This window comes from Pongo abelii, chromosome 4 (genome assembly GCF_028885655.2).
Source record: "Pongo abelii isolate AG06213 chromosome 4, NHGRI_mPonAbe1-v2.0_pri, whole genome shotgun sequence".
In the NCBI taxonomy this organism is placed as follows: Eukaryota; Metazoa; Chordata; class Mammalia; order Primates; family Hominidae; genus Pongo; species Pongo abelii.
The window spans coordinates 36,181,156-36,201,546 of NC_071989.2; the positions used below are offsets into that span (position 1 = coordinate 36,181,156).

Sequence of the window (20,391 nt, forward strand, 5' to 3'; positions counted from 1 at the left end):
GGGATTACAGGCATGAGCCACCGCGCTCGGCCCAAGTACTGCATTTATAAATGTTAGAAATTTTTCACTGGAAAGCTTTTAAAAGTCTCTTCACATTATTCAATTTTTTTCTTGTACTTCTCTGCATTTTTGTGCTATACTCTTTGAAGCCATGGCATTACATGCATACATGTTGACAATTATTATATTTCAGATATTGTAGCCTCCCAGTCAAACAATCTTCATTACAAAGGTACCATTTAGCATGGATATAGTAACATTATCTTATCTATAGACCTTATTCAAATTTAGCCAATTGTCCCAATAACATCCAATGTGGTATGTGGTAATATTATTTTTCTGGTGCAAAATTTAATCCAGGATTATTCAGGGCATTTGATTATCTTGAAGATTTCATCCCCTTCAGTAAAGACTGATTTCTCAGCCTTTCTTTGTCTTTCATGCCACTGACATTTTGAAGTATACAGGCCATTTATTTTGTAGAATGCTTCTCAGTTTGGATTTGTCTGATGATTTTTCATTATACTTTGTGTTGTGGAGTTTTGCTGAAAATACTACAAAGGTACATCATCTCTATCTCAGTGAATCACAGTAGGAGGCACATGACCTGAGATGGTCCCATTATTCATGATACTGACTTTGATCATTTGGCTAAGGTCATGTCCACCAAAATACTCAACCGTAAAGTTACTATTTTCCACCTATAATTAGTAATTAATTTGTGTGGTGCTATTTTGAAACTGTATAAGCCTCCTATTCCTTATCAAACTTCCACTCACATTTTATCATCCTTTAGGATTCTTGTCTGAATCAATTATCATGATGATGGTGGCAAATTAATGCTTTTTAAACTCTAACATCCCTTCTATGTTTTATATCACATTTTGTTTTAACATTTGTCTTCAGTCCTATCTATCTATCTATGTAATCTATTTATTTATTGTCAGTATTGTCTCTTGAATTCTTATTTATTCAATAAGATGTAACCTATTACTATCATTGTTCATTGTGTTTCGCCTGTGTAAGCTCCATTATTTTGGAGGCTTTTATTTCTTTCTTGCACATGATGATCTAGGCTTATCTTGCACTTTCCCTGTCCCAATTTTAGAACCTAGAATTTCTCAAGGAAACCTTTTAGTGAGGAGTGATATTCAGAAACAGGATATGTTGCCTAGGTGTGTTCATTGCTAATGAAGTGCCATTGTTTGTAATTCCTCTTCCATAGACAGAGCTAAGAAACATACATATATAAATGTGGGTATAAAGAATACATACCTATATCTCTCCCTATACCTATATTTATATTTATATTTATATTATGAAAAATTATAAATTTATACTGATAACTCTAATTCCAATACAACACTACAGGGGTTATTCTAATCTTCCCCTTTCCCACATTTCTAATTCCTTTTTCCAAAATAAGAAACCTGACTCTCACTGTCATTGATGCATTTACTCAATCCTAATACGCACAGAAATTAGGTTCAGATACACTAATTTGCCAACTGAGAATAACACAATTACTCAATAGACTACAAGATTCGTTAGGAGTTCATTTTTTTCTTTCAATTGATTGTGTACAGTATGTAGTAAAAGTACTGTGTTTAAAAGGTAATGATGCTAATTTTTTTCACTACAGTATAGTTACATTTTCATTTGGAAAAAATTGATTTCATTTGTTTCCATTTGTATTTCAGTTCTTGGCTTTTCTCTCCTTGTTAATTTAAACATATACTTGGTATGCAAAATATTAACGTTTCCAAGATCCAAACTATGTAAAAACATAAACCCATGGATCCTTCCACCCTATTCAAACACCACCCTCAGAGATAATCTATCACACTCTGGTTTATTCCCTCTGCACTGTTTTTGCAAGGCAATGCACATAGATACATATTTTTTTCATTATCCCCCATACACATACTTTCCCTTTTCTTATGAAAAAAAAAAGGATACATCCTATAGTTACTCTTACTCTTTGCTCTTTTTTACTTAACCGTATTGGAATTTGCTCCATATTAGCTTATTCTGCTTTTGTTTATTGTAGTTTAAAGCTGAATATTATTTCAGTATGTATATGTATCATAGATTCTTCAATTTTAATAGTTCTTAGTTTATCAGAAATATTAGGTCTATATGTGAGATATATGTGGCAGCTATGTTTCTCCGACTTTTTAATTTGGATCGCTAATCTTCTTACCATGATTTTTGCCATGCCAAAGTTTTTTATGTCAAATTAATTTACACTTCTCTTGTTGTATCAGGATTTTTGATTCCTATTTTGAAAGTCTTTCCCTATACACAGGCTATGGAAAAATTCACTTTTTCTCTTAGACTCAGCATGGTATCATTTTTTGTACCTAGATATCTGGTGTGTTGGAATTCAGTTTTTGATATAGTGTGAAGTCTGGATCAAATATTGCCTTTTTTCTAAATATTATCCAGTTGTCCTAGCAGTATTTGTTCCAGGCACTATGCCAGGTTCTATAATAACAAGATAAATAGGAACCAGTCCCTGTCTTTATGACCTTATAGTTTCTAAATAGGAAACAGATATTGTAATAAATAATTGCGATATAGTAAGAAAAATGCTTCAAAACAGAATGCAGTGAGCTCCATTTCGGGTGTAGTGGTCAGGCACAGGCTTACCAATGTGAACACAATGACACTGGATATTGACAGATAAGCAGAAGTTTCTCATTCCAGCAAGAATAGGATGATATTTCTGAGAGAAGGAAGGGCATAGACAAAGCCCAGAGGTTAAAAACAGCAAAATGTGTTCTGAGGGGGTGTAGTGAACATTTGGAAAAGAGTGGGAGGAGAACTGCTCCAGGTGTGCCTAGATTGGTAGCCAGGACCAAATCATAGAGCCCTTATATTCCACACAATGGGAACAAAGATTTTAAACAGTGAGGGATAACACCAGATTTCTAGGTTGTCAGAGCCATGCTGGCAGCCCTGTGGAGTGTGCTTGGAGAGAACAAGATCAGAAGCATCATTCTGGCTCATTGGCTGCTTATGATCAGATTTTAGGGATGCAAGTTTATACAACTGGCATAAAGTTGACCTCAATGAATTACCAAGTGTTAGAGAAAGGCTATGTGCTGGGGTGGGAGGGGAGTTACTGGCCAGGGAGGCTTATCCCTAAGACCTTGTGTTGTTCATGAGGGGAATGAAATCGTGGCTGTTGATTCAACAGAAAACACAGGGAAGGATCCACGTCTGCCCTTCATGGGAGTATTGCCATCACTCAATTCACGTGGTTTCATAAGAATTACAGCAATAAAACCTTGTATTATATGCACACAGACACACACACTCTAATGTAGTTCTGCATGCTTCACGCTTCTGGCTCTTGTGTCATGAGAACTCACAAAATGGATAGACATCCAACACTCAGCTCTGCAGACTCACAAGCAAATCTTTTCATGGAATTGGCAAAGTTTTTGGTGGGGGGCATTCTCTATTTCTGCAGGAGCATTTGTAACAGTTTCATCTTTTGATCTGAATTGTTTCAAGATCTGTTTCACAATTCTAGAATTAAACAATCTAAAACTATGGTTCATCCAGGGCCACTCCATATGCCTGTTTTCTACTCTATGTTTTTAACTCATCAGATACCATGCATTTGACAGTTTTATTACAGTGGAATTTCATTTTATTTCAGAACTCTAAAGCAAATAAAAAGGTACAATCATTTGAAGGTAAAATATTTCATGAACACAAGCTATCAGAGAGGTAGTTTGGTGTTACACTAAGGAAGATAAAAAAGAAAAGATATGGGCTATTGATGACATGATGGAGCAACCAACCACAACAGCCCTGAATGGGCTACCTTCGGGCTTTATTAAGAAAGATGAAACAAATGAACAAACACTCTGGGGGCGTTTATGCCATGGTTTTTCTTGCTTCTGTTCCTAGCAGATTAAGGTAATCTCTTAGGTTTTACCATATAGAAGGGTATTAACTGCCATGTAGGGGATGGAAGATGGAATTTTTCTAAAATCAACAAAGTCTTTAAAACTACCTTAGCCACTGGTACCTGAAGCCACAAAGCCTTACACATGGGTTTCCACTTCACTACTTGAGGTTCCCTGTACTCCATTTATAAGATGGGAATCTTAAGAAGGAAACTGTAAAAACTGAAATAAACAGTATCATCTGTGACCAACTGCAGGCTCCATGTCTGACCAGCAAAGGAGGTGCTCTCTAAGGAAGGGGTCTCAGGCAGTGAGCAAAGGTCTTGGCGGGGGTTCTCCTTTCCTAAATGCAGGAGAGCAGACCAGGTTTCCTGAGCTTTGAGAAGAGCTTATAGGAAGGGCAAGATATATGCATAAAATGGAAGAATTTGAAATGGAAGATATGTCAAATATTTCCTGTGTTTTTATTATGAAAAGTGATAGAAGGAGAAACGGGGACTGGAGACTGGGAAGTCATCTAAACAAGGAGGATGGAGTTGTCAGAGTCCTGTGTCTCAGAAAAGGGAGAAAGGAGGAGGCAGGGCTGGCAGGTGAAAGTTTGTATCTGAGCTGGGAGATCCAAGTCACAAGGGGCAAGTCAAGAAGGCTGAGTGGTGCATGAAGATTTCTGAACAGAGGCAGAGAAAAGAAGGAAGCAAGTTGCGGGATCATTGGCAGGTGGAGCTGAAGAGATAACACAGGGGTGGCCTGTGCTGGGGTGGGGAGAACCTTCAAAGGACCAGGGATGCCCTCCCCTCACCCAAGGCTACACCTAGCCTCATGTTTTCTTCACTTTCCTGGCCCCACACAGCCACCTGGCCACCACACCCAGCAGCTTCCCACAAAGCCACATAGTGCCCAGAGTGAGCCCCAGCAGAAACACAAAGACATCAATGAGGTACTGCTCATGCCAAGGCTGCTGGAAGGCATAGGGCTTGAGGTGCGCCGCCCCCCCAGTCTGGAGGATGTGGTCGATCCAGCCCACCAGCCGCTGTGCGGGGCTCAGGGGCTGAGAGTGCAGGATGACACTGGCTGCCACCACTGCCGACTTGTACCTGTTGGCAGAGAAAGAGAGGGTGTGTTACTGATGTAGCCTCACAAGTCTTACAGACTTTGTATTGCATGAGCACACACACAAGCATACATACACTTTTCTAACACATGCACCAAGGCTGGGCTGCAAAGAAAATTTGTTGGCATGGCCTTGCCACTGTCTCGCTGAATCCTCTTGAAAAGTTCAATAAAAACACCCACATACAAAGACCAATGATTAATTCTAAAAGTGTTAAACTGTAGGAAAGTGATTAAATCTCTAAGAACTAGTCCATGTCCCTAGGATGCTTATGGTATACTAAAGGAAAAAATACATATGACCATATACGAGAGAATATGTACCTGATTCAGGGTTTGTGTTTCTGAAACCATAATAAGGTATTCAGTCCTTCTTGATCATAAGATCATTGGCTGGATGGGCAGTAACCAAGAAGGTCACTATGCCGCTTTTATTTCCTCACTTAACTGAAATTCATGGAAACTTATTTTGTGGCAGGCTCTGCAGTAAGCACTGGGAACATAGTTGAAAAAAAGAGAGACACATTGCTGTACTTATGAAGCTGACTCTCTACTCTCTTGTGTTGGGGGCCGGACAATTAATAAAAGCATAAATAAATGGAGTCATTACAAATCTTGAAAAGTGTTAGGAAGGAAATAGTATATTATGATTGGGCTGAGTGGGAGAGGAGGCTAGTTTGGGTTGTCAAAGACACAACCCTGTCTATGGAGGAAACATTGGAGAAGAGACCCGAATGTCATGAAGGAGCCAGTCCTGTGAAGAGAAGGGAAGGGTGTTCTAGGGAGCAGCACAGACAAAGAAGCCAGAGGTGAGAAAAGCAGGCACATTGGGGAAACACACAAAGAAACCCCCTGCTTCAGTTGGAATTCCACTAGAGGGACTCCCAAATATAAGATCAGTCAAAGAGATCTTGTGTATATAATTTGTCACCATCACAACCTTAAGGTAGGAAAGTAATTCTCAGCATCTAACCTAAATTAGTCTTCCTAGAGACTTACTAGAGAAAACAGGTGGGCTATTAGCATCACACACATGTTATTCCATGTCACAGAAGTTTCAGCTATTATTGTAAAAAATACATACAGAGTATCCCTTGTGTTTTCTATCTTCATTCAGCCTTAGTGACCACATGCTCGGAGAGCTACATACCTCTTGTCTTCTATGACTTGTTTCATCATAAGTGTCAGTGTGTCGGCTGTGACCTGATTCAACCGGATAGAGACACCATAATTTTTGGCTACTACTCGGACCATGTTTCCATGCTGGTCTCCATTGACTGGTAATCCCACCATGGGCACACCATGCCGGATGGCCTCCATTACGCTGTTCTGCCCACCATGAGTGACAAAAAGACGGATGCTGGGGTGAGCTGTGGCAAATAAGAAAGAGAGTGGAACACTTCAGGGTGAAAAATTTTGGAATACCAGGTAAAGCAGAAAAGTCAGATAAACACCAATGAAATCAAGGTCTGTTGAGAAAATGAATTCACTGATTTTGCTTGGGACACACTTCATTGTGAACATTCCAGGATACAAGATTCAAGCCTCCCTTTCTGTAGAGATTCCTCACCTCAGCCCCAATCCATCTAAGACTCTGAATGCAGGGAAAGCTGCAGAGAAGAATGATAAGCAAGGCATATTTCTCCATCCATGCAGCCATCCTTCTCTCTTCACCTCATCTCTCCCTTTACTTCCTGCTCTCTGTTCCTTCATAGTACCTACACTGTATGTGCTGTTTTCTCCATTTGAAGAATGTTGTTCCATTTGAAGCAAGGAATAATAAACCATACACTTTTACTTCCGTATTTCTAGTTCCCGTCTGCATGTCCCACCCTTATTTAGAGCAAGCTAGTGACTTTTGATAATGAAGAGTTAAATCTGTGTTTCTCAACAGAAATGTGGATTCAAATCTACTTGTGTTCCTTTGAAAATGAAAATATTTTTCCTTGTCCCATGTCTTATAAATTAAATATACAGAAACCTGTATCTTAATTTACCAAGCTGACTTTGAGCCATAAACTTAGTTATGAATCTCTGATCCAGTCACTGAGGATGTCAGTGAGAGGTCTCCAAAAAGTATCACAAGGACAATAAAACCTTTTGAACTGTAAGGAGCTCTGTTACCAAATGACTCAATACCTGGCTATGTGATTACTCAGCTTGGCACTAATATTGTGGCACATCCTTCAAACAATGTTGGCATCAATGTTGTGAATGTATGAGTCCTTCACATCCTTAGTAGATTAAAAAAGATATATTTATATAGGTATATGTGTGTTTGTGTAATGGCACATTACTAAACAGGTGGTCAGAAGGCCACAGAACAGGGGCAATATACTCCCAGATATATGCTCTTGGAGTTTACATATTATCTTAGATTGTGTTGGGGTAACTCTGTTCAGTGTCAAATATAGTAGGGTCAAGGCAACATGACCACATACATATCACCTCTGGTTGGAAATTCAGGCCTCGCTTGGGTTAGAAAGAAAAAGAGAAAGTGGCTGTTTTCACCATTTTTGAAGTACTGCCTGATTCCCAAAGAATTCCAGCTGGCTGTTCTTTTCCTGCCCTCTGAGCATTACCTTTACCCATGAGTAGCTACTACCTAGGCTGGTACAAATGCCCAGCTAGAGGGCACCAAAAGACAGGTCAATGATGAGCACCAAAGACAGGTCAATGGAAAGACACTGATGAGCACCAAAGACAGGTCAATGGAAAGAGAAGAGCAGACCTAAGCAGTCCTTACCCAGGAGGTCACTCTGAGGAAGCCAATCCACGATTTTCACATTTGTGGCCAAATGAACATCTTTGGGCCAATGAGAACTCTGACATTTCCATATCACTCCTTGAGGGAGGTGGGCAAAGGCACTGTGCATCTTCTTGAGGTCTTCCTGGGACTGATGGGTGTTCAACGTGGAGCCAAAGGCCACAAGGACAAACCCAGCATCCCCAAAGTTGGCAATGAAGTTCTCCAAGTCCTAGAGAGAGATGACAAAAGAAAGGAGGTGACGAAATTGTTTGAGAATGCCTAAGTGTCCATGAAATGAAACCCAGTCTATTTATTAAACACACCCTCCCATCAGTACCTTGTCTTCACTCTCTCGAAGCTATTATTATGGCTCCTGGCACAGCTCAGTGACCTCTGTACTGTGCTCATATTGTGTCTGAATGACCTAGAAGTCATTTTTCTGATACCTGAGGACATGTTTTTGCATATAAATTATAAATTTGTGATTTTTTAAAGTTTTTGTTCCTGTTATTGATGTCTAGCTCATCCTATTGGGATCACAGAAAATGCTTTGATGAGTTCAGTCTTCTGAAATGTATCGAGATTTATATTGTAGCCTAACATACGGACTATCTTGGGGAATAGTCTGTGTGCATTTGAGAAGAAGGTGTAGTCTGCTGTTGTTGGGTGGAGTATTCTCTAAATTTCTATTAGGTCCAGTTGGTTTATGATGGTGTTCAACATAACTATTTCTTTATTGATCATTTGTGTAGATAATCTTTCCATTACTAAAAATGGGGTATTGAAGTCCCAAGCTATTGTTGTAGTAATGTCTATTTCCTCCTCAATTCCATCAATTATTGCTTCACATATTTTGGTGCTCTGTTGTTTGGTGCAGATATACTTATAGCTCTTATATATTGTTGATGATATTTCATATATTACTTTTAAATGATACTGATAATATTATAATTATTTATGTGAATGCAAACATAAAATTTTATACTATATAATGCCTTTCTTTGTCTCTTGTAAATATTTTTGACATATAGTCTATTTTGTCTGATATTTACATAGCTACCCAGCCTATTTTAGTCCTCAGGTAATTCTTAAGAAAGATTATGATCTAATGCTCTAAAACTTAGCTTTAGCACTATTTCATCAATTATTACTTCCAAACATTTCTTCAGACTCTTCCTCTCTCAGCATTTTTGTGACTGTCTCTAGTTCTGAGCCCCTCATTCTACTGGGTCATTCTGTAGGATAACTTGATTCCATCCAGCATAATGCTGCTTGAACTACCATCTCAATTAACAAACTGAAAACAGCTTTGTTGTTCTTGTAATTATAGAATCATTATATAAAATCAAAAGAAGCAGAGCAATAATGTTAATCAGAAGCCACATGCCCTTGTTCTTTCAGGGAAACATTTGAAAATCAACTGGAGACTGACTCAAATAACTCCGTAGAGTTTTGAAAACCAGTCAAAGACACACAGCAAGCAACCAAATGCCCAATCAAGAAAAAGCCACTTTCAAACAGTAGAAATTTCTAATCCATTTTATTTACCTTTGCCCTGGAGTGGCAGACCACAGTCCACAGGCAAAAGCTCAGTTGTGCATTCCCTCCCTCAGCTGGAAGGAGCAGAATAGAAACTATTTACAACATTCTAACCTGTCTGTTGGCTACTTAGTGACTGGTTTGTCTCACCTGATTCAGAGCTCACATTGAGAATGGTGACATAGTTCAGATTTCAAGCTGACAGAAGTCATAGAAAGCAGTGGTAGGTACCATGACGTATGAAAGTTTCAGGGATACTGCAGACCTATGAAGGCTTGGGTCAAGAGGTTATGGGCAGAAGAATATAATAGAACATCTAAAGTCCAAGAAGAGTCTGGGCGAGGTTCATTGGGAAATTAAGGCATTCAAAAACAGTTGAGCATACAGAGGGAACTGGAGAAAGAAAAGCACACACAAAGGTCCAGATGAGACACATAACCAAAAAATACCTGAGAAGACCTTAATCTTGATCAAAACACTCAAAACATGCTCTTCCATGCCAGACTGCAAAGACTGACAGAAGTAACTAATTGTTCAAATGTCCAATTTTCAACAAAAGATCACAAGGCATGCAAAGAAATAGTCAAAATGCATAATTTTAAAAAATGAAATAAACCTCCAGAAACCCTCCGTAAAGAAACACAGGCATTGGACTTACTACACAAATATTTTTAAAGAAACTGTCTTAAATATGCCCAACGAGCTCACGGAAAACATGGGAAAAAACTAAAGTAAACAAGAAAAACAATATATAAACACATTTAGAATATCAACAAAGAGAAACCTTTTAATTTAAAAAGGGAAATTTTGGGAGCTGAAATATGAAATCATTAAATTGAATTTTTTCTCAAGAGTTTCAATAGGTAACTCAAACGGGCAAAAGAAATAATCAGTGAACTTGAAGACAAATTATTTGAAATTGTCAAGTCTGAGAAAGAAAAAGAAAAAAAGAATGAACAAAATGTAAGGGACAATAGGACATCATCATGTGGATGAATATACGCCCTATGAGAGAAAATGAAAGGGAAAGAAAGGCTATTTGAAGAAATAATGGCAGATAACATGATTCTATACATTTAAAACCTTAAAAATAACATACACACACACTCTAAAAATTAAAAATCTGTTAGAACTAATAAACAAATTCAGCAAAGTCGAAGGAAAAAACTCAAGTCTCCAAAGTCAGCTGCATTTCCATACACTAACAATGAACAAATCAAAAAAGAAATTAGGAAAACAATTTCATCAATAATAATATCAGAGAGAATAAAATAAACTTAACCAAGGAGGTGAAAGATTTTACATTGAAAACATGAACATTTTGCTGAAAGAAAGTAAAGACACACACAAAAAAATGGAAAGGCATTCTGGCTTCATGAATTGGGATACTTATTAAGAGGTCAAATATGTACAATCCAAAGGGATGTACATATTCTGTACAAACCCTATCAAAATGCCAGTAACTTATTTTGCAACAGAAAAATCATTCTAAAATGTATAAGAACTATCAAGAACCCTGAATATTCAAAACAATATTGAAAAAGAGCAGAGAAGTTCTCACAATTGCTGATTTCAAAACATATTACAAAGTTACAGTAATCCAAGTAGTGTAGTACTGCCATATAGACACATGGACCAGTGGAATAGAAGACAGAGCCCAGAAATAGACTTTTGAATTACGGTCAAATAAATTTTGATGATAGTGAAATGGGAAAGTTCCCTGACCCCCCCTCGCAGGATATGTGACAAGGGTGTGGCTTGTCAGTTTGGCCGCAGCCTCCACTGCTGCTCAAACTCCTTACAGTAGGGGGAGCATGCAGATGGGCAGGTGCATGAGCCTGGGTGAGTGCTTTGGGGCTCTGGCCCCACAGCAGTGCATAAGGGTGGGTGCTTGCAACTCCTAAAGCCCAAGTGAGCACGGTGTGTGTTACAGTGTACTCTTTTAGCTTTGCAATCTACAGACGGCTTAAGTGTTAACCAGCTCAATGCCCTCTTGGTACCCAGGTTCTTGTCTGGCATCCAGAAAGAACCAGGTTGCACATGGACTTGAAGATGGTGAATGTGGGGATTTTATTGAGTGGTGGAGATAGGATGCATGGGGAGCTGGAAAGGAGATGGAATGGGAAGATGGTCTTCCTGGAGTTCAGCTGTCCAGTGGCTGATCTCCTCTCCAATCGCCCCCAGCCGATCTCCTCTTGGTGTTCAGACTCTCCTTCTCTTCTCTCTGCCACACCATTATGCCATTCTTCTGCTCTCTGTTCATCTCCTTTTCATCTGCTTCTGGAACCTGAGGTCTGAGGTTTATATGAGTACAGGAGAGGGGCGCGTGGAGAGCCAAAAGGCAACTTTTTTGTGTGAAAACACGAATGCATGTTCTCAGTTAGGGCCAGAGGTTTCCAGACTTGAAGGCAGGACCTTTGCCAGGGAACTGCCCTCTTCTACCCAGTATTTCTCTGTCTCCTAGCTGTATCATCTCCCCTCTCTGCAGAGGTACATCTAACTGCCATTAGAATATGGATGATGGCCTATCTTAGCTAATTTTTGCTGACAGGAGGCATTATTTTGGAGAAAACAGCAGTCAGATTCCTCCCAGAGGTTTATCTAAGGGTCCTTGCAAAAGGGAGCCATTGTCCGAGGCTCCGGTTGCCTGACCATTTGGAGTTTGATGGCCTCTAAGTGAGAGGAAAAAACAAGTTTTATAACGTTAAGTATGCATGGGTTAAACATGTGTATTATACAAGAAAATAATCTAGTGCCAAAGATCACAGAAATAACAAGTGAAGATACTAAAAACACTCTGCTTTGAGCTGTTTCACCCTGGTAAAAGAAATTAAACCTTGTATAGAAGTGGCTCAACTTTAGAAGAGAGACAACTGTTCTTGCCACATCTGTAGCAATTAACAAGTATACCCTGGGAATTCTGGGGTTTGTGGGCTTGCATGGTGGCCATTAATGCTTCTGCCTCTTTCTTGTGTCCCCCTATCTCTATTGTAAAAGGCCAAGATGGCCACTTTCAGTTAGACCTCTAAAGTACTATCTGGTCCCAGGGCCCATTTCTGCAACTTCCTCCTGATATCAGGGGCTGCCTGAGTAATAAATTTATTCTTCAGAATTAGTTGTCCCTTGACTGAATCAGAAGACAGAGAGGTGTGCTTTACCAAGGCCCCTCTTAGCCTTTCTAAGAAGGCAGTGGGATTTTCATTAAATCCCTGGTCTATCATAGATAGCTTGCTATAATCAAGAGGCTTGGTCTTAGTCCATGGAGGGTCGTAATCCCTCCATGATGCACACCTGAAAGTGTCTCCTCTTCCAGTCTCCCATTTCATCACTGGGATCCCATCCAGGGTCATTTACTGGTACTGCTTCTCTTCCAGTCGGATAAAGTTTGCCCCCTTTCCTGATGCTATATGTGAAATAAAGCTCATCCCCAAATCTCTCTGCTACTTGCAGAGCAGCCTGCCTCTAAGTGTTCATCAGGATCTGATTCAAAAGTAACACAATGTCTCTCCAAAAGAGTTCAAATACTTGGGTTAAATTCTGGAAAGCCTCTATATATCTGTCAGGGTCATGTGAAAACTTGCCAAAAATCCCCCTTAATGTACTTTAAGTCCTGTAGGGGGAAGGGGACCTGCACCTTACTGGGGCCAAATTCACCAGGCATCTGTTGGAAGGGCAGGAGTGAGACTGGGGCTTGTCTAGGGTGAAGATTTCTAGGATTAGGCAAGCGAGAGACTGAAGCTGGATAGAGAGGTTGAGGTGGACCCAGAGGAGCAGAGCTGGAGGCAGCTGGCTCCTCTGCTGGGAGTGCCTCTGGGATTTGTTTCTTTAGTTCCCTGGAATTGCCCTTTGCAGCCTCTCCTGAAATGACAAGCAGGAGGGCTGGATCAATCCTACACTGTCAGCAAAGGTCTAGATTTCTCTGCAAGGTATAGAAAGCCTGCACATATGGGGCCTCAGGCCATTTGTCCTCGTGTCTACAGAAAAGGTCCAGCTGCCAGATGGTATCACAGTGAATGGTTCCTTCCTGAGACCAAGCCAGTCCTTCATATTTTGGCCAAACCTTTGTTCCGAGGGCTATGAGGTGTTTTTCCTCCAGATTCTGAGGGTCAAAGCAGTCTCAGTGGTTCAGGATACACTCCAGAGGAGAATAAACTGGGGGTGGTGAAGAGAGCTGGTTGCCCATTCTGAAAGACAGGGAAATAGAGGTGTCCCTCATTTCCCTTCCTTCTTTCAACGAAAACTCAGGGTGTGAGGGAGAGAGAAAGCAAGGGACTTTCTCTTCCATCTGTTGTCCCTGAGTCCTGGCAACCTTATGGATGCCACCCACAGGTGCCACTGTGGTCTGCACCCGTGAAGCAGGGTGGGGCTAGAGAACAGGAATTATCTCCCCTCACCTATGCCTCTATTTCCCCTGCTGTTGAAAACCTTTGAGTTCCCTGGGTCTCATGGAGCATGGCCTCCCTCCATGAAGTGGGGGTTTAGTCAGCAGTAATTTGTCCTGCCCATTTACATTGTGCCTGTTGCCTGACTTTGGATCCCTCAGATCGGGTTTTCCTTTCTAGGCCCTCAGCCTGAAACCTGGAATTGAGTTTGGGACAAAAACGGATATCAGGGGCTGCATGTGTCTGTTTAGATTGTCTCAAATGGACCCTGCCGAATTTGCAGTTATCAGCCAGCAGGGGCCGCTCCTCCATTATTTCCTCTATCAGAAGCAGCGTGCTGGGAAAAGGAACCCTCCCGATTAGAAAAGGAAAAAAATAAAGAAAACCACAGCTTAAGGGGCAAAAAGGGGAGGCCCTGGGGAAAGAACCTCTTGCTCTGTGCAAATAGGTTCCTTTAATCATTATAGCCTTCCCCCAGTTCAGGCCAGGCTGAACTCCTTGGCCAGGGGAGAAAAAGTTCCACTGGGAGGTGCTGGCCAGCTGGTTCATGGGGCCACAATGGCAGGCCCAGTTTTTTCCCACCCCTTGTGGCTGTTGGGCATGGCTTGTACATGCTGTGGACACAGCCAGGTACCGAGCTGGGAAGGGAGGGGATAAGGAGAGGTGCTATGCACTGCTCATGCCTGTAGTTGTCGGAATGGGGGGTGGGGATGGCACCTCTAACAAAAAATGGAAACCCCTTTGTTCTGAATCGCACCTTTGGTGGCTGAGACAAATGCTCATTCTATTTAACGTATTATTTAATGCATAGGAAGTTTCAATTTGGGAAGATAAAAAAAAGTTTTGGAGACAGATGGTAATGATAGTTGTACAGCAATATAAGTGTACTCAATGCCACTGAAGCATACCCTTAAAAATGGTTAAAGTGGTATATTTTATATTATATATATTTGTCCACAATTAAAATAATCAAAAAGAGAAAAAATATTTGAAAACAAGCATCTGTTATCTCATAATCTGATCTCCCATTATTCTCTTCGTAACAATTTCCACAACTGCCCCAATGCCAAGACCTGACCCACCCGCCTGGTAGCCAAGACCTCAACTAAATCCCCATGGTTTTATTCATGCAATTGAATCTTCTACTACACTAATCTAGCCAGCGTCACCCAGAGAACCCAGTGTTATGGCCATCTCACTTGCACCTCCACATGTTAGGTCCCCCGCTCCCTGACCTGGGGTGCTTTCCCTCCCAGCTCCATTCCTAAATACACCTACCACCAATGCAAAGCCCATCTCATCCATAGATCATTCCCCAACTCTTCCTGCTTACTCAATATAAGATCAGGGAAGGAAGAATAGTCACTTTTGTACCTGGAAAGTCCAGGCCAAATCCAGAGTCTCGGGGCCTCTGCACTACACGGTGGTGGGAAGGTCACCTACATCACATGTGCTTCTGTCCTCCTCCATTAATAAAAATGGAGATGACCACACCTCCCTATAGATGGCAAGATAATAAATAAATAACTTCTGTAAAATGGGAACCCAGTGCTCAGAGGCAACAGGCTGCCAACTCATTTTAGCTCTCCTCCCTTTGAAAACCTTCTATAGCAGTGGTTCTGAGTCTGCGCTGTGCGTTTGAATCACCCAGGCACATTTAAAATTACAATGGCAGAGGCCCACCCCAGACAAATCAAGTCAGAAAGTCTAGATGGAACCAGGAGCCAGGGCTCTACAGGCAGGGAACACTGGAGATAACACTGTCAGTTCTTTCTGTCAGTCCCACGCAGTCCCACCCTGCTTACCCCGAATCCACAGTGTTGTCTGTTTCACTGTGAGTAGCTCATCTCCTTAACAATTATTGCATGTAATGGGCACTAACTACATATTTATTTTACACATAATCACACAACATAAAAATTAAAATGAAAATAGCAACTTTAATTAAAGGGCTCATCCCACTGATTCTAAGACCAGAGCATGGCAAGAGAGGAGCCAATTTAAGGAGATCTTCTATCTCAGGATCCTGCAAGGCCTGACACTGTACTTGCCAAACCCTGAAAGTCAGCACTTCCTTTAAGAACGTGTCCTAGATGCCTCCTTTGCCTATCCCTACTTCAACCTCAGGATCCCACTGGCAGGTGGCAGCCACCAACTATGCACCCAAGGACTCTATGTGAATCCCAAACTGAATGCTGAGGGTTCACTTACTTGTGGTACTGGTTTAATAGGTTTTTCCATCAAGCCTCCAATATAAACAGTGTTGGGAAGCAGGGGCCGGGCAAAATCAAAGGCAAAATCAGAGTTAACAAACCACAACTCTGCTTTCAGTAGAAGATGAGACAAAACCGGCCTAGAGCCTTCTGGGAAATGCTCCTTGATGGTGTTGTCAAATGTAGACTGCATGTCCCATTGGCTCCTGGAGAAACTAAAGAACATCAGAAAATTCTTCACTCGGCCCCAGAAGTCCATGTGATCAGTCAGCAAGGAATGGAATACTGGAACATAAGACAAGGGGCTTGGTAGCCCAAAATCCAAAGAGCCGAATGTGGTGGGAAGAATGGCCACAAATGGTTTCACAAGCTTCTCAGCAATCAGGAAAGAACAGAAATCAAATGCTTCAACAAATACCAGATCAAAGTTTTCATTCTTTAAGGAATCCATTATATCCTTTCTGCTTAGCAAATAACTACATTGAGTCCCAAATATTTCCATTAGCTTTACAAAGACTTCAAATTCTTTTCTGTAATAAAGAAAATAAATAATAAATATTTGGGGAAGTATAATTTTACAGTATTTGGGAGAATGTTAGACTCAAAAAAAATTTCAGGTATGTTAAGAATATAACCAGCATCCATCCACCCATTCTACAATATTTCAACAAATACCCTCAGCTCTGGTCACTCTGGTCCAGATATTTCTGCTCTCTAAAATGTCCCCACTTGCCCCCATCCTATTTCTTCCCCTGATCCAATTCCCACCACCATCAATGCCAATTCAATGTCCTTCTACTCTGGGAGCCATCTCTGACTATAGTAGATCTCAGAGTTATGTGTCTCCTTTATAAATCCTGTGATGCTCTGTTAACCTTCATTTATATACTGACTTTTTGTGAGTGACTATCTTTTCTCCAGAAATCTATGTAAGTAATTTGACAGGCTCCTTAAATATTGATGATGTAGTCTTTTAAAAAATACTGTGTATCTTGCATTTGACAGATTGTCTCATGCAATGAACTTTTTGATGACAATATTAGAATCCAAAATCTCAGCTGAAATGAGATTTTTCTTCCTAGCCTAGGAGTTAAGCAGTAAAAAATAAAATAAAAATAAAAGCCTGGTTTGAAATGTATTATCAGTCTTTTCACTTCATGCTGGCTGGAACATTCATATAAAATAACGCTAAAGTTTTACTGACACCTAGTTAAGACTCTTGCCTATGGCACTATTCCAGAAGCTACTGCCCTTCAATGTCTTCCCATAATTGCTTGCATAGAAAATGATCCTGTTTATATAGAATACAGAAGAAGAGATGAAGCAGTTCCTGAGCAGTGGTAATAGGTACAGGTGCTCTGGAGACCACAGGCCTCCTAATCACATGAAGAATGGAAGAAGCAATAGCCCAGCAAGCCTGTAACCCATACACCATCATATCATGTCACTTCACATAAAGAAGGCCTACAGGTTTAGAACTCATGAGTGATATGCAGATCTCTGCCTGTTCTTAAGAATCAACTTTAAATTACAATGGTGATTCTCTGAAATTATCCACTATTTCATTTTTTAAAAATTTTTACATAAAGAATGATTTTTAAATATTGTGGATATATTCAATATATACAGTATAAACTTCCCAAAAGTATAACATTAATCATATTTCAAGTAAATATATTGAAAAAAAATCACAGGAAGGCACTGATCCCAGTAACTTAGACAATATTTAACATGTATCTGGAACCTGTCTTCAAAGAAATCAAGCTGGAAGAGAAGAGACAACACATATACTTTAAAAATATTTAACAACACAAGATGCCATAGACTAAGAATCAAATGAGTGCTATATGCCAGACCTATGGAGGAGAGAATGTGATCTTCCAGCTTGAGTGAGGAAGCAAGCTTTATGGAATAATTAGATTTGAGCACCACCTTGACTACTGAGTAGAATTTTCAAGGAAAGCAAAGAGGATGAAGCCACTATAATTAACTAAGAATGGCATGGATTTGTGTTTCTCCTCTTTTATGTGGCAGATGAAGGAGATTCTTTGTATTCCAGGTGAGGGCAAAAAGTCTCAAGCTCATCTCTCATTGTATACCATCAGGGTATTTGATTGTTTTTAAGGAGTTTAAAAGGTGAAGATACAAGGTGTGAAAAATCAATGTTCATAAGAGTTTTCTCCATTAGTGAATTTATGAGAGGACAAAGGAGGGAAAATAAGTGAGAATAGGTGTTTCTTTTTTCTTGACAAACAAAATAGTTGAAGATCCTAGCTTCTTTATTGGGGAGAATGCATACAAAGATTATAGGTGAAGTGTTGTAAGCAAGACTCAGAGGAGCAATCCCCCACTTTCTATAGAACTCTTATGGTAGAAGAAGGACACTATAGACTCAATTGTTGGGAATGCAAACCTTGTCTACTGTATGCACTCAACCACCCACCTGTCCTCTATTTCTCCATCCCCTCATTTATCCAACCGTCCATCCATCTATCCATTCATCCACTCACACATCATCTATTCCTCCATCTATCCATCACCCACCTATCTATTTCTCTAAAACTCACTCCAAATATCATGCATCTCTCTATTCATTTGTATCACTAAAATAGTGACTCTTTGCTTCATAGAATGAAAAGAAGTTACCTGCCATCCAATGCTGTTTCTATGTAACTATCGAAATGCTTCTTAATTCTTTTTTGATAATCTTCAGGTGAAAACCACCTGATAACTTGGTATGATTTTTCCTCCTCTTTAATATCTAAGAAAACACCAGTTGGTTAAAAAGGTAAATATATCATACAACATGGATTAACAGCATGATGATATTAAAGTTTTATTCTATTAATTTTACATTTATGGAAATGTTTAAAGTTTTATGTTGATTTGGTTTTGTTTTTCTTTTTCATTCATTCAATTGCACAACCTGATAATATTGAGACTTTATCATTATCCAGGCACTTTTATTCAATTTAAAGTTATAAAAGTTTCCACTTAAAGCTTTCATTTAAAGGAACAGCTATTACACTTATTTTATAGATGAGACAACAGAAACTAATGCAGTGTGAGGTAATTTGTCTCCTTTGCACACATAATGAGCTGTAGGGCTTGTGTTTAAATATAGGTCAGATTGATTTCAGAGCCCATGCTATTTTCTCTTTTAGAAAAAATCATTTTCATGACTTAAAATGATACCTACAAATAGGTTTTTATTCAGTCAAAAAGCTCTAAAAGGCAAAATTAAAAAAATGGTAGTCCCCTTCATTCTACTTACCAGCCCCACCCCTCCCCCATCACCCATGTGTAATAAGAAGTCTGACTCCATTCTTGGAGTTTGACTGCTGACTCCTTTCCAGCCCCAGCTCCTACTTCACTTTCTGTGCCTCATCTGGGCAAACTGAGAAGAAAACTTCCACTCATTCTCCCTTGTTACTAATGAGAACTCCAAACCAAGCAAGCCAGGCCAAAGTGGGAGAATCCTCACCTCAATTCAAGTTTCAATCAGAAGTTTCAATAATTTGCATTGTGAGACAGAAATGACATATTGGGACCCTCTTTTCAGTAGCCCTGGATCATGGGTCTCAAACCAAAGCTATCTGTATGTCTCAGATGGAATTGTGTTTCTCAACTACAGCATGAGCTGTGGCTGACAGTAACTCAATGGAATAACTCTTACCCTATGAGCACTGGTTATGTGTCCCAATCATATATTACCTCCCACACACACACCATTGTAAAGAGCACTCAGGGTTAAGACTGACATCAGTGTGAAGATGGCCGAATAGGAACAGCTCTGGTCTACAGCTCCCAGCGCGAGCGACGCAGAAGACGGGTGATTTCTGCATTTCCATCTGAGGCACCGTGTTCATCTCACTAGGGAGTGCCAGACAGTGGGCGCAGGTCAGTGGGTGAGTGCACCGTGCGCCAGCCGAAGCAGGGGCGAGGCATTGCCTCGGGAAGCGCAAGGGGTCAGGGAGTTCCCTTTCCAGGGGTGACAGACGGCACCTGGAAAATCGGGCCACTCCCACCCGAATACTGTGCTTTTCCGACGGGCTTAGGAAACGGTGCCCCAGGAGAGTATAGCCCGCACCTGGCTCAGAGGGTCCTATGCCCACGGAGTCTCGCTGATTGCTAGCACAGCAGTCTGAGATCAAACAGCAAGTCAGCAGCGAGGCTGGGGGAGGGGCGCCCGCCATTGCCCAGGCTCGCTTAGGTATACAAAGCAGCCGGGAAGCTTGAACTGGGTGGAGCCCACCACAGCTCAAGGAGGCCTGCCTGCCTCTGTATGCTCCACCTCTGGGGGCAGGGCACAGACAAACAAAAAGACAGGAGTAACCTCTGCAGACTTAAATGTCCTGTCTGACAGCTTTGAGGAGAGCAGTGGTTCTCCCAGCATGCAACTGGAGATCTGAGAACGGGCTGACTGCCTCCTCAAGTGGGTCCCTGACCCCTGACCCCCGAGCAGCCTAACTGGG

The 20,391-nt window shown here is 40.7% G+C and overlaps 1 protein-coding gene across 1 annotated transcript in view; it reads right to left on the minus strand.

The window, feature by feature from the left end:
• Positions 1-1,566: 1,566 nt before the first annotated feature.
• The window catches only part of UGT3A1 (UDP glycosyltransferase family 3 member A1), a 50,419-nt gene continuing 31,594 nt past the window's right edge, over positions 1,567-20,391 (minus strand). The window contains 6 exon segments of the mRNA NM_001133868.1: positions 1,567-5,017; positions 5,358-5,526; positions 6,184-6,403; positions 7,780-8,011; positions 13,382-13,505; positions 15,915-16,446. Of these exon segments, the coding sequence (NP_001127340.1) occupies positions 13,428-13,505; positions 15,915-16,418 (582 nt within the window). The 5' untranslated portion in view covers positions 16,419-16,446 and the 3' untranslated portion in view covers positions 1,567-5,017; positions 5,358-5,526; positions 6,184-6,403; positions 7,780-8,011; positions 13,382-13,427.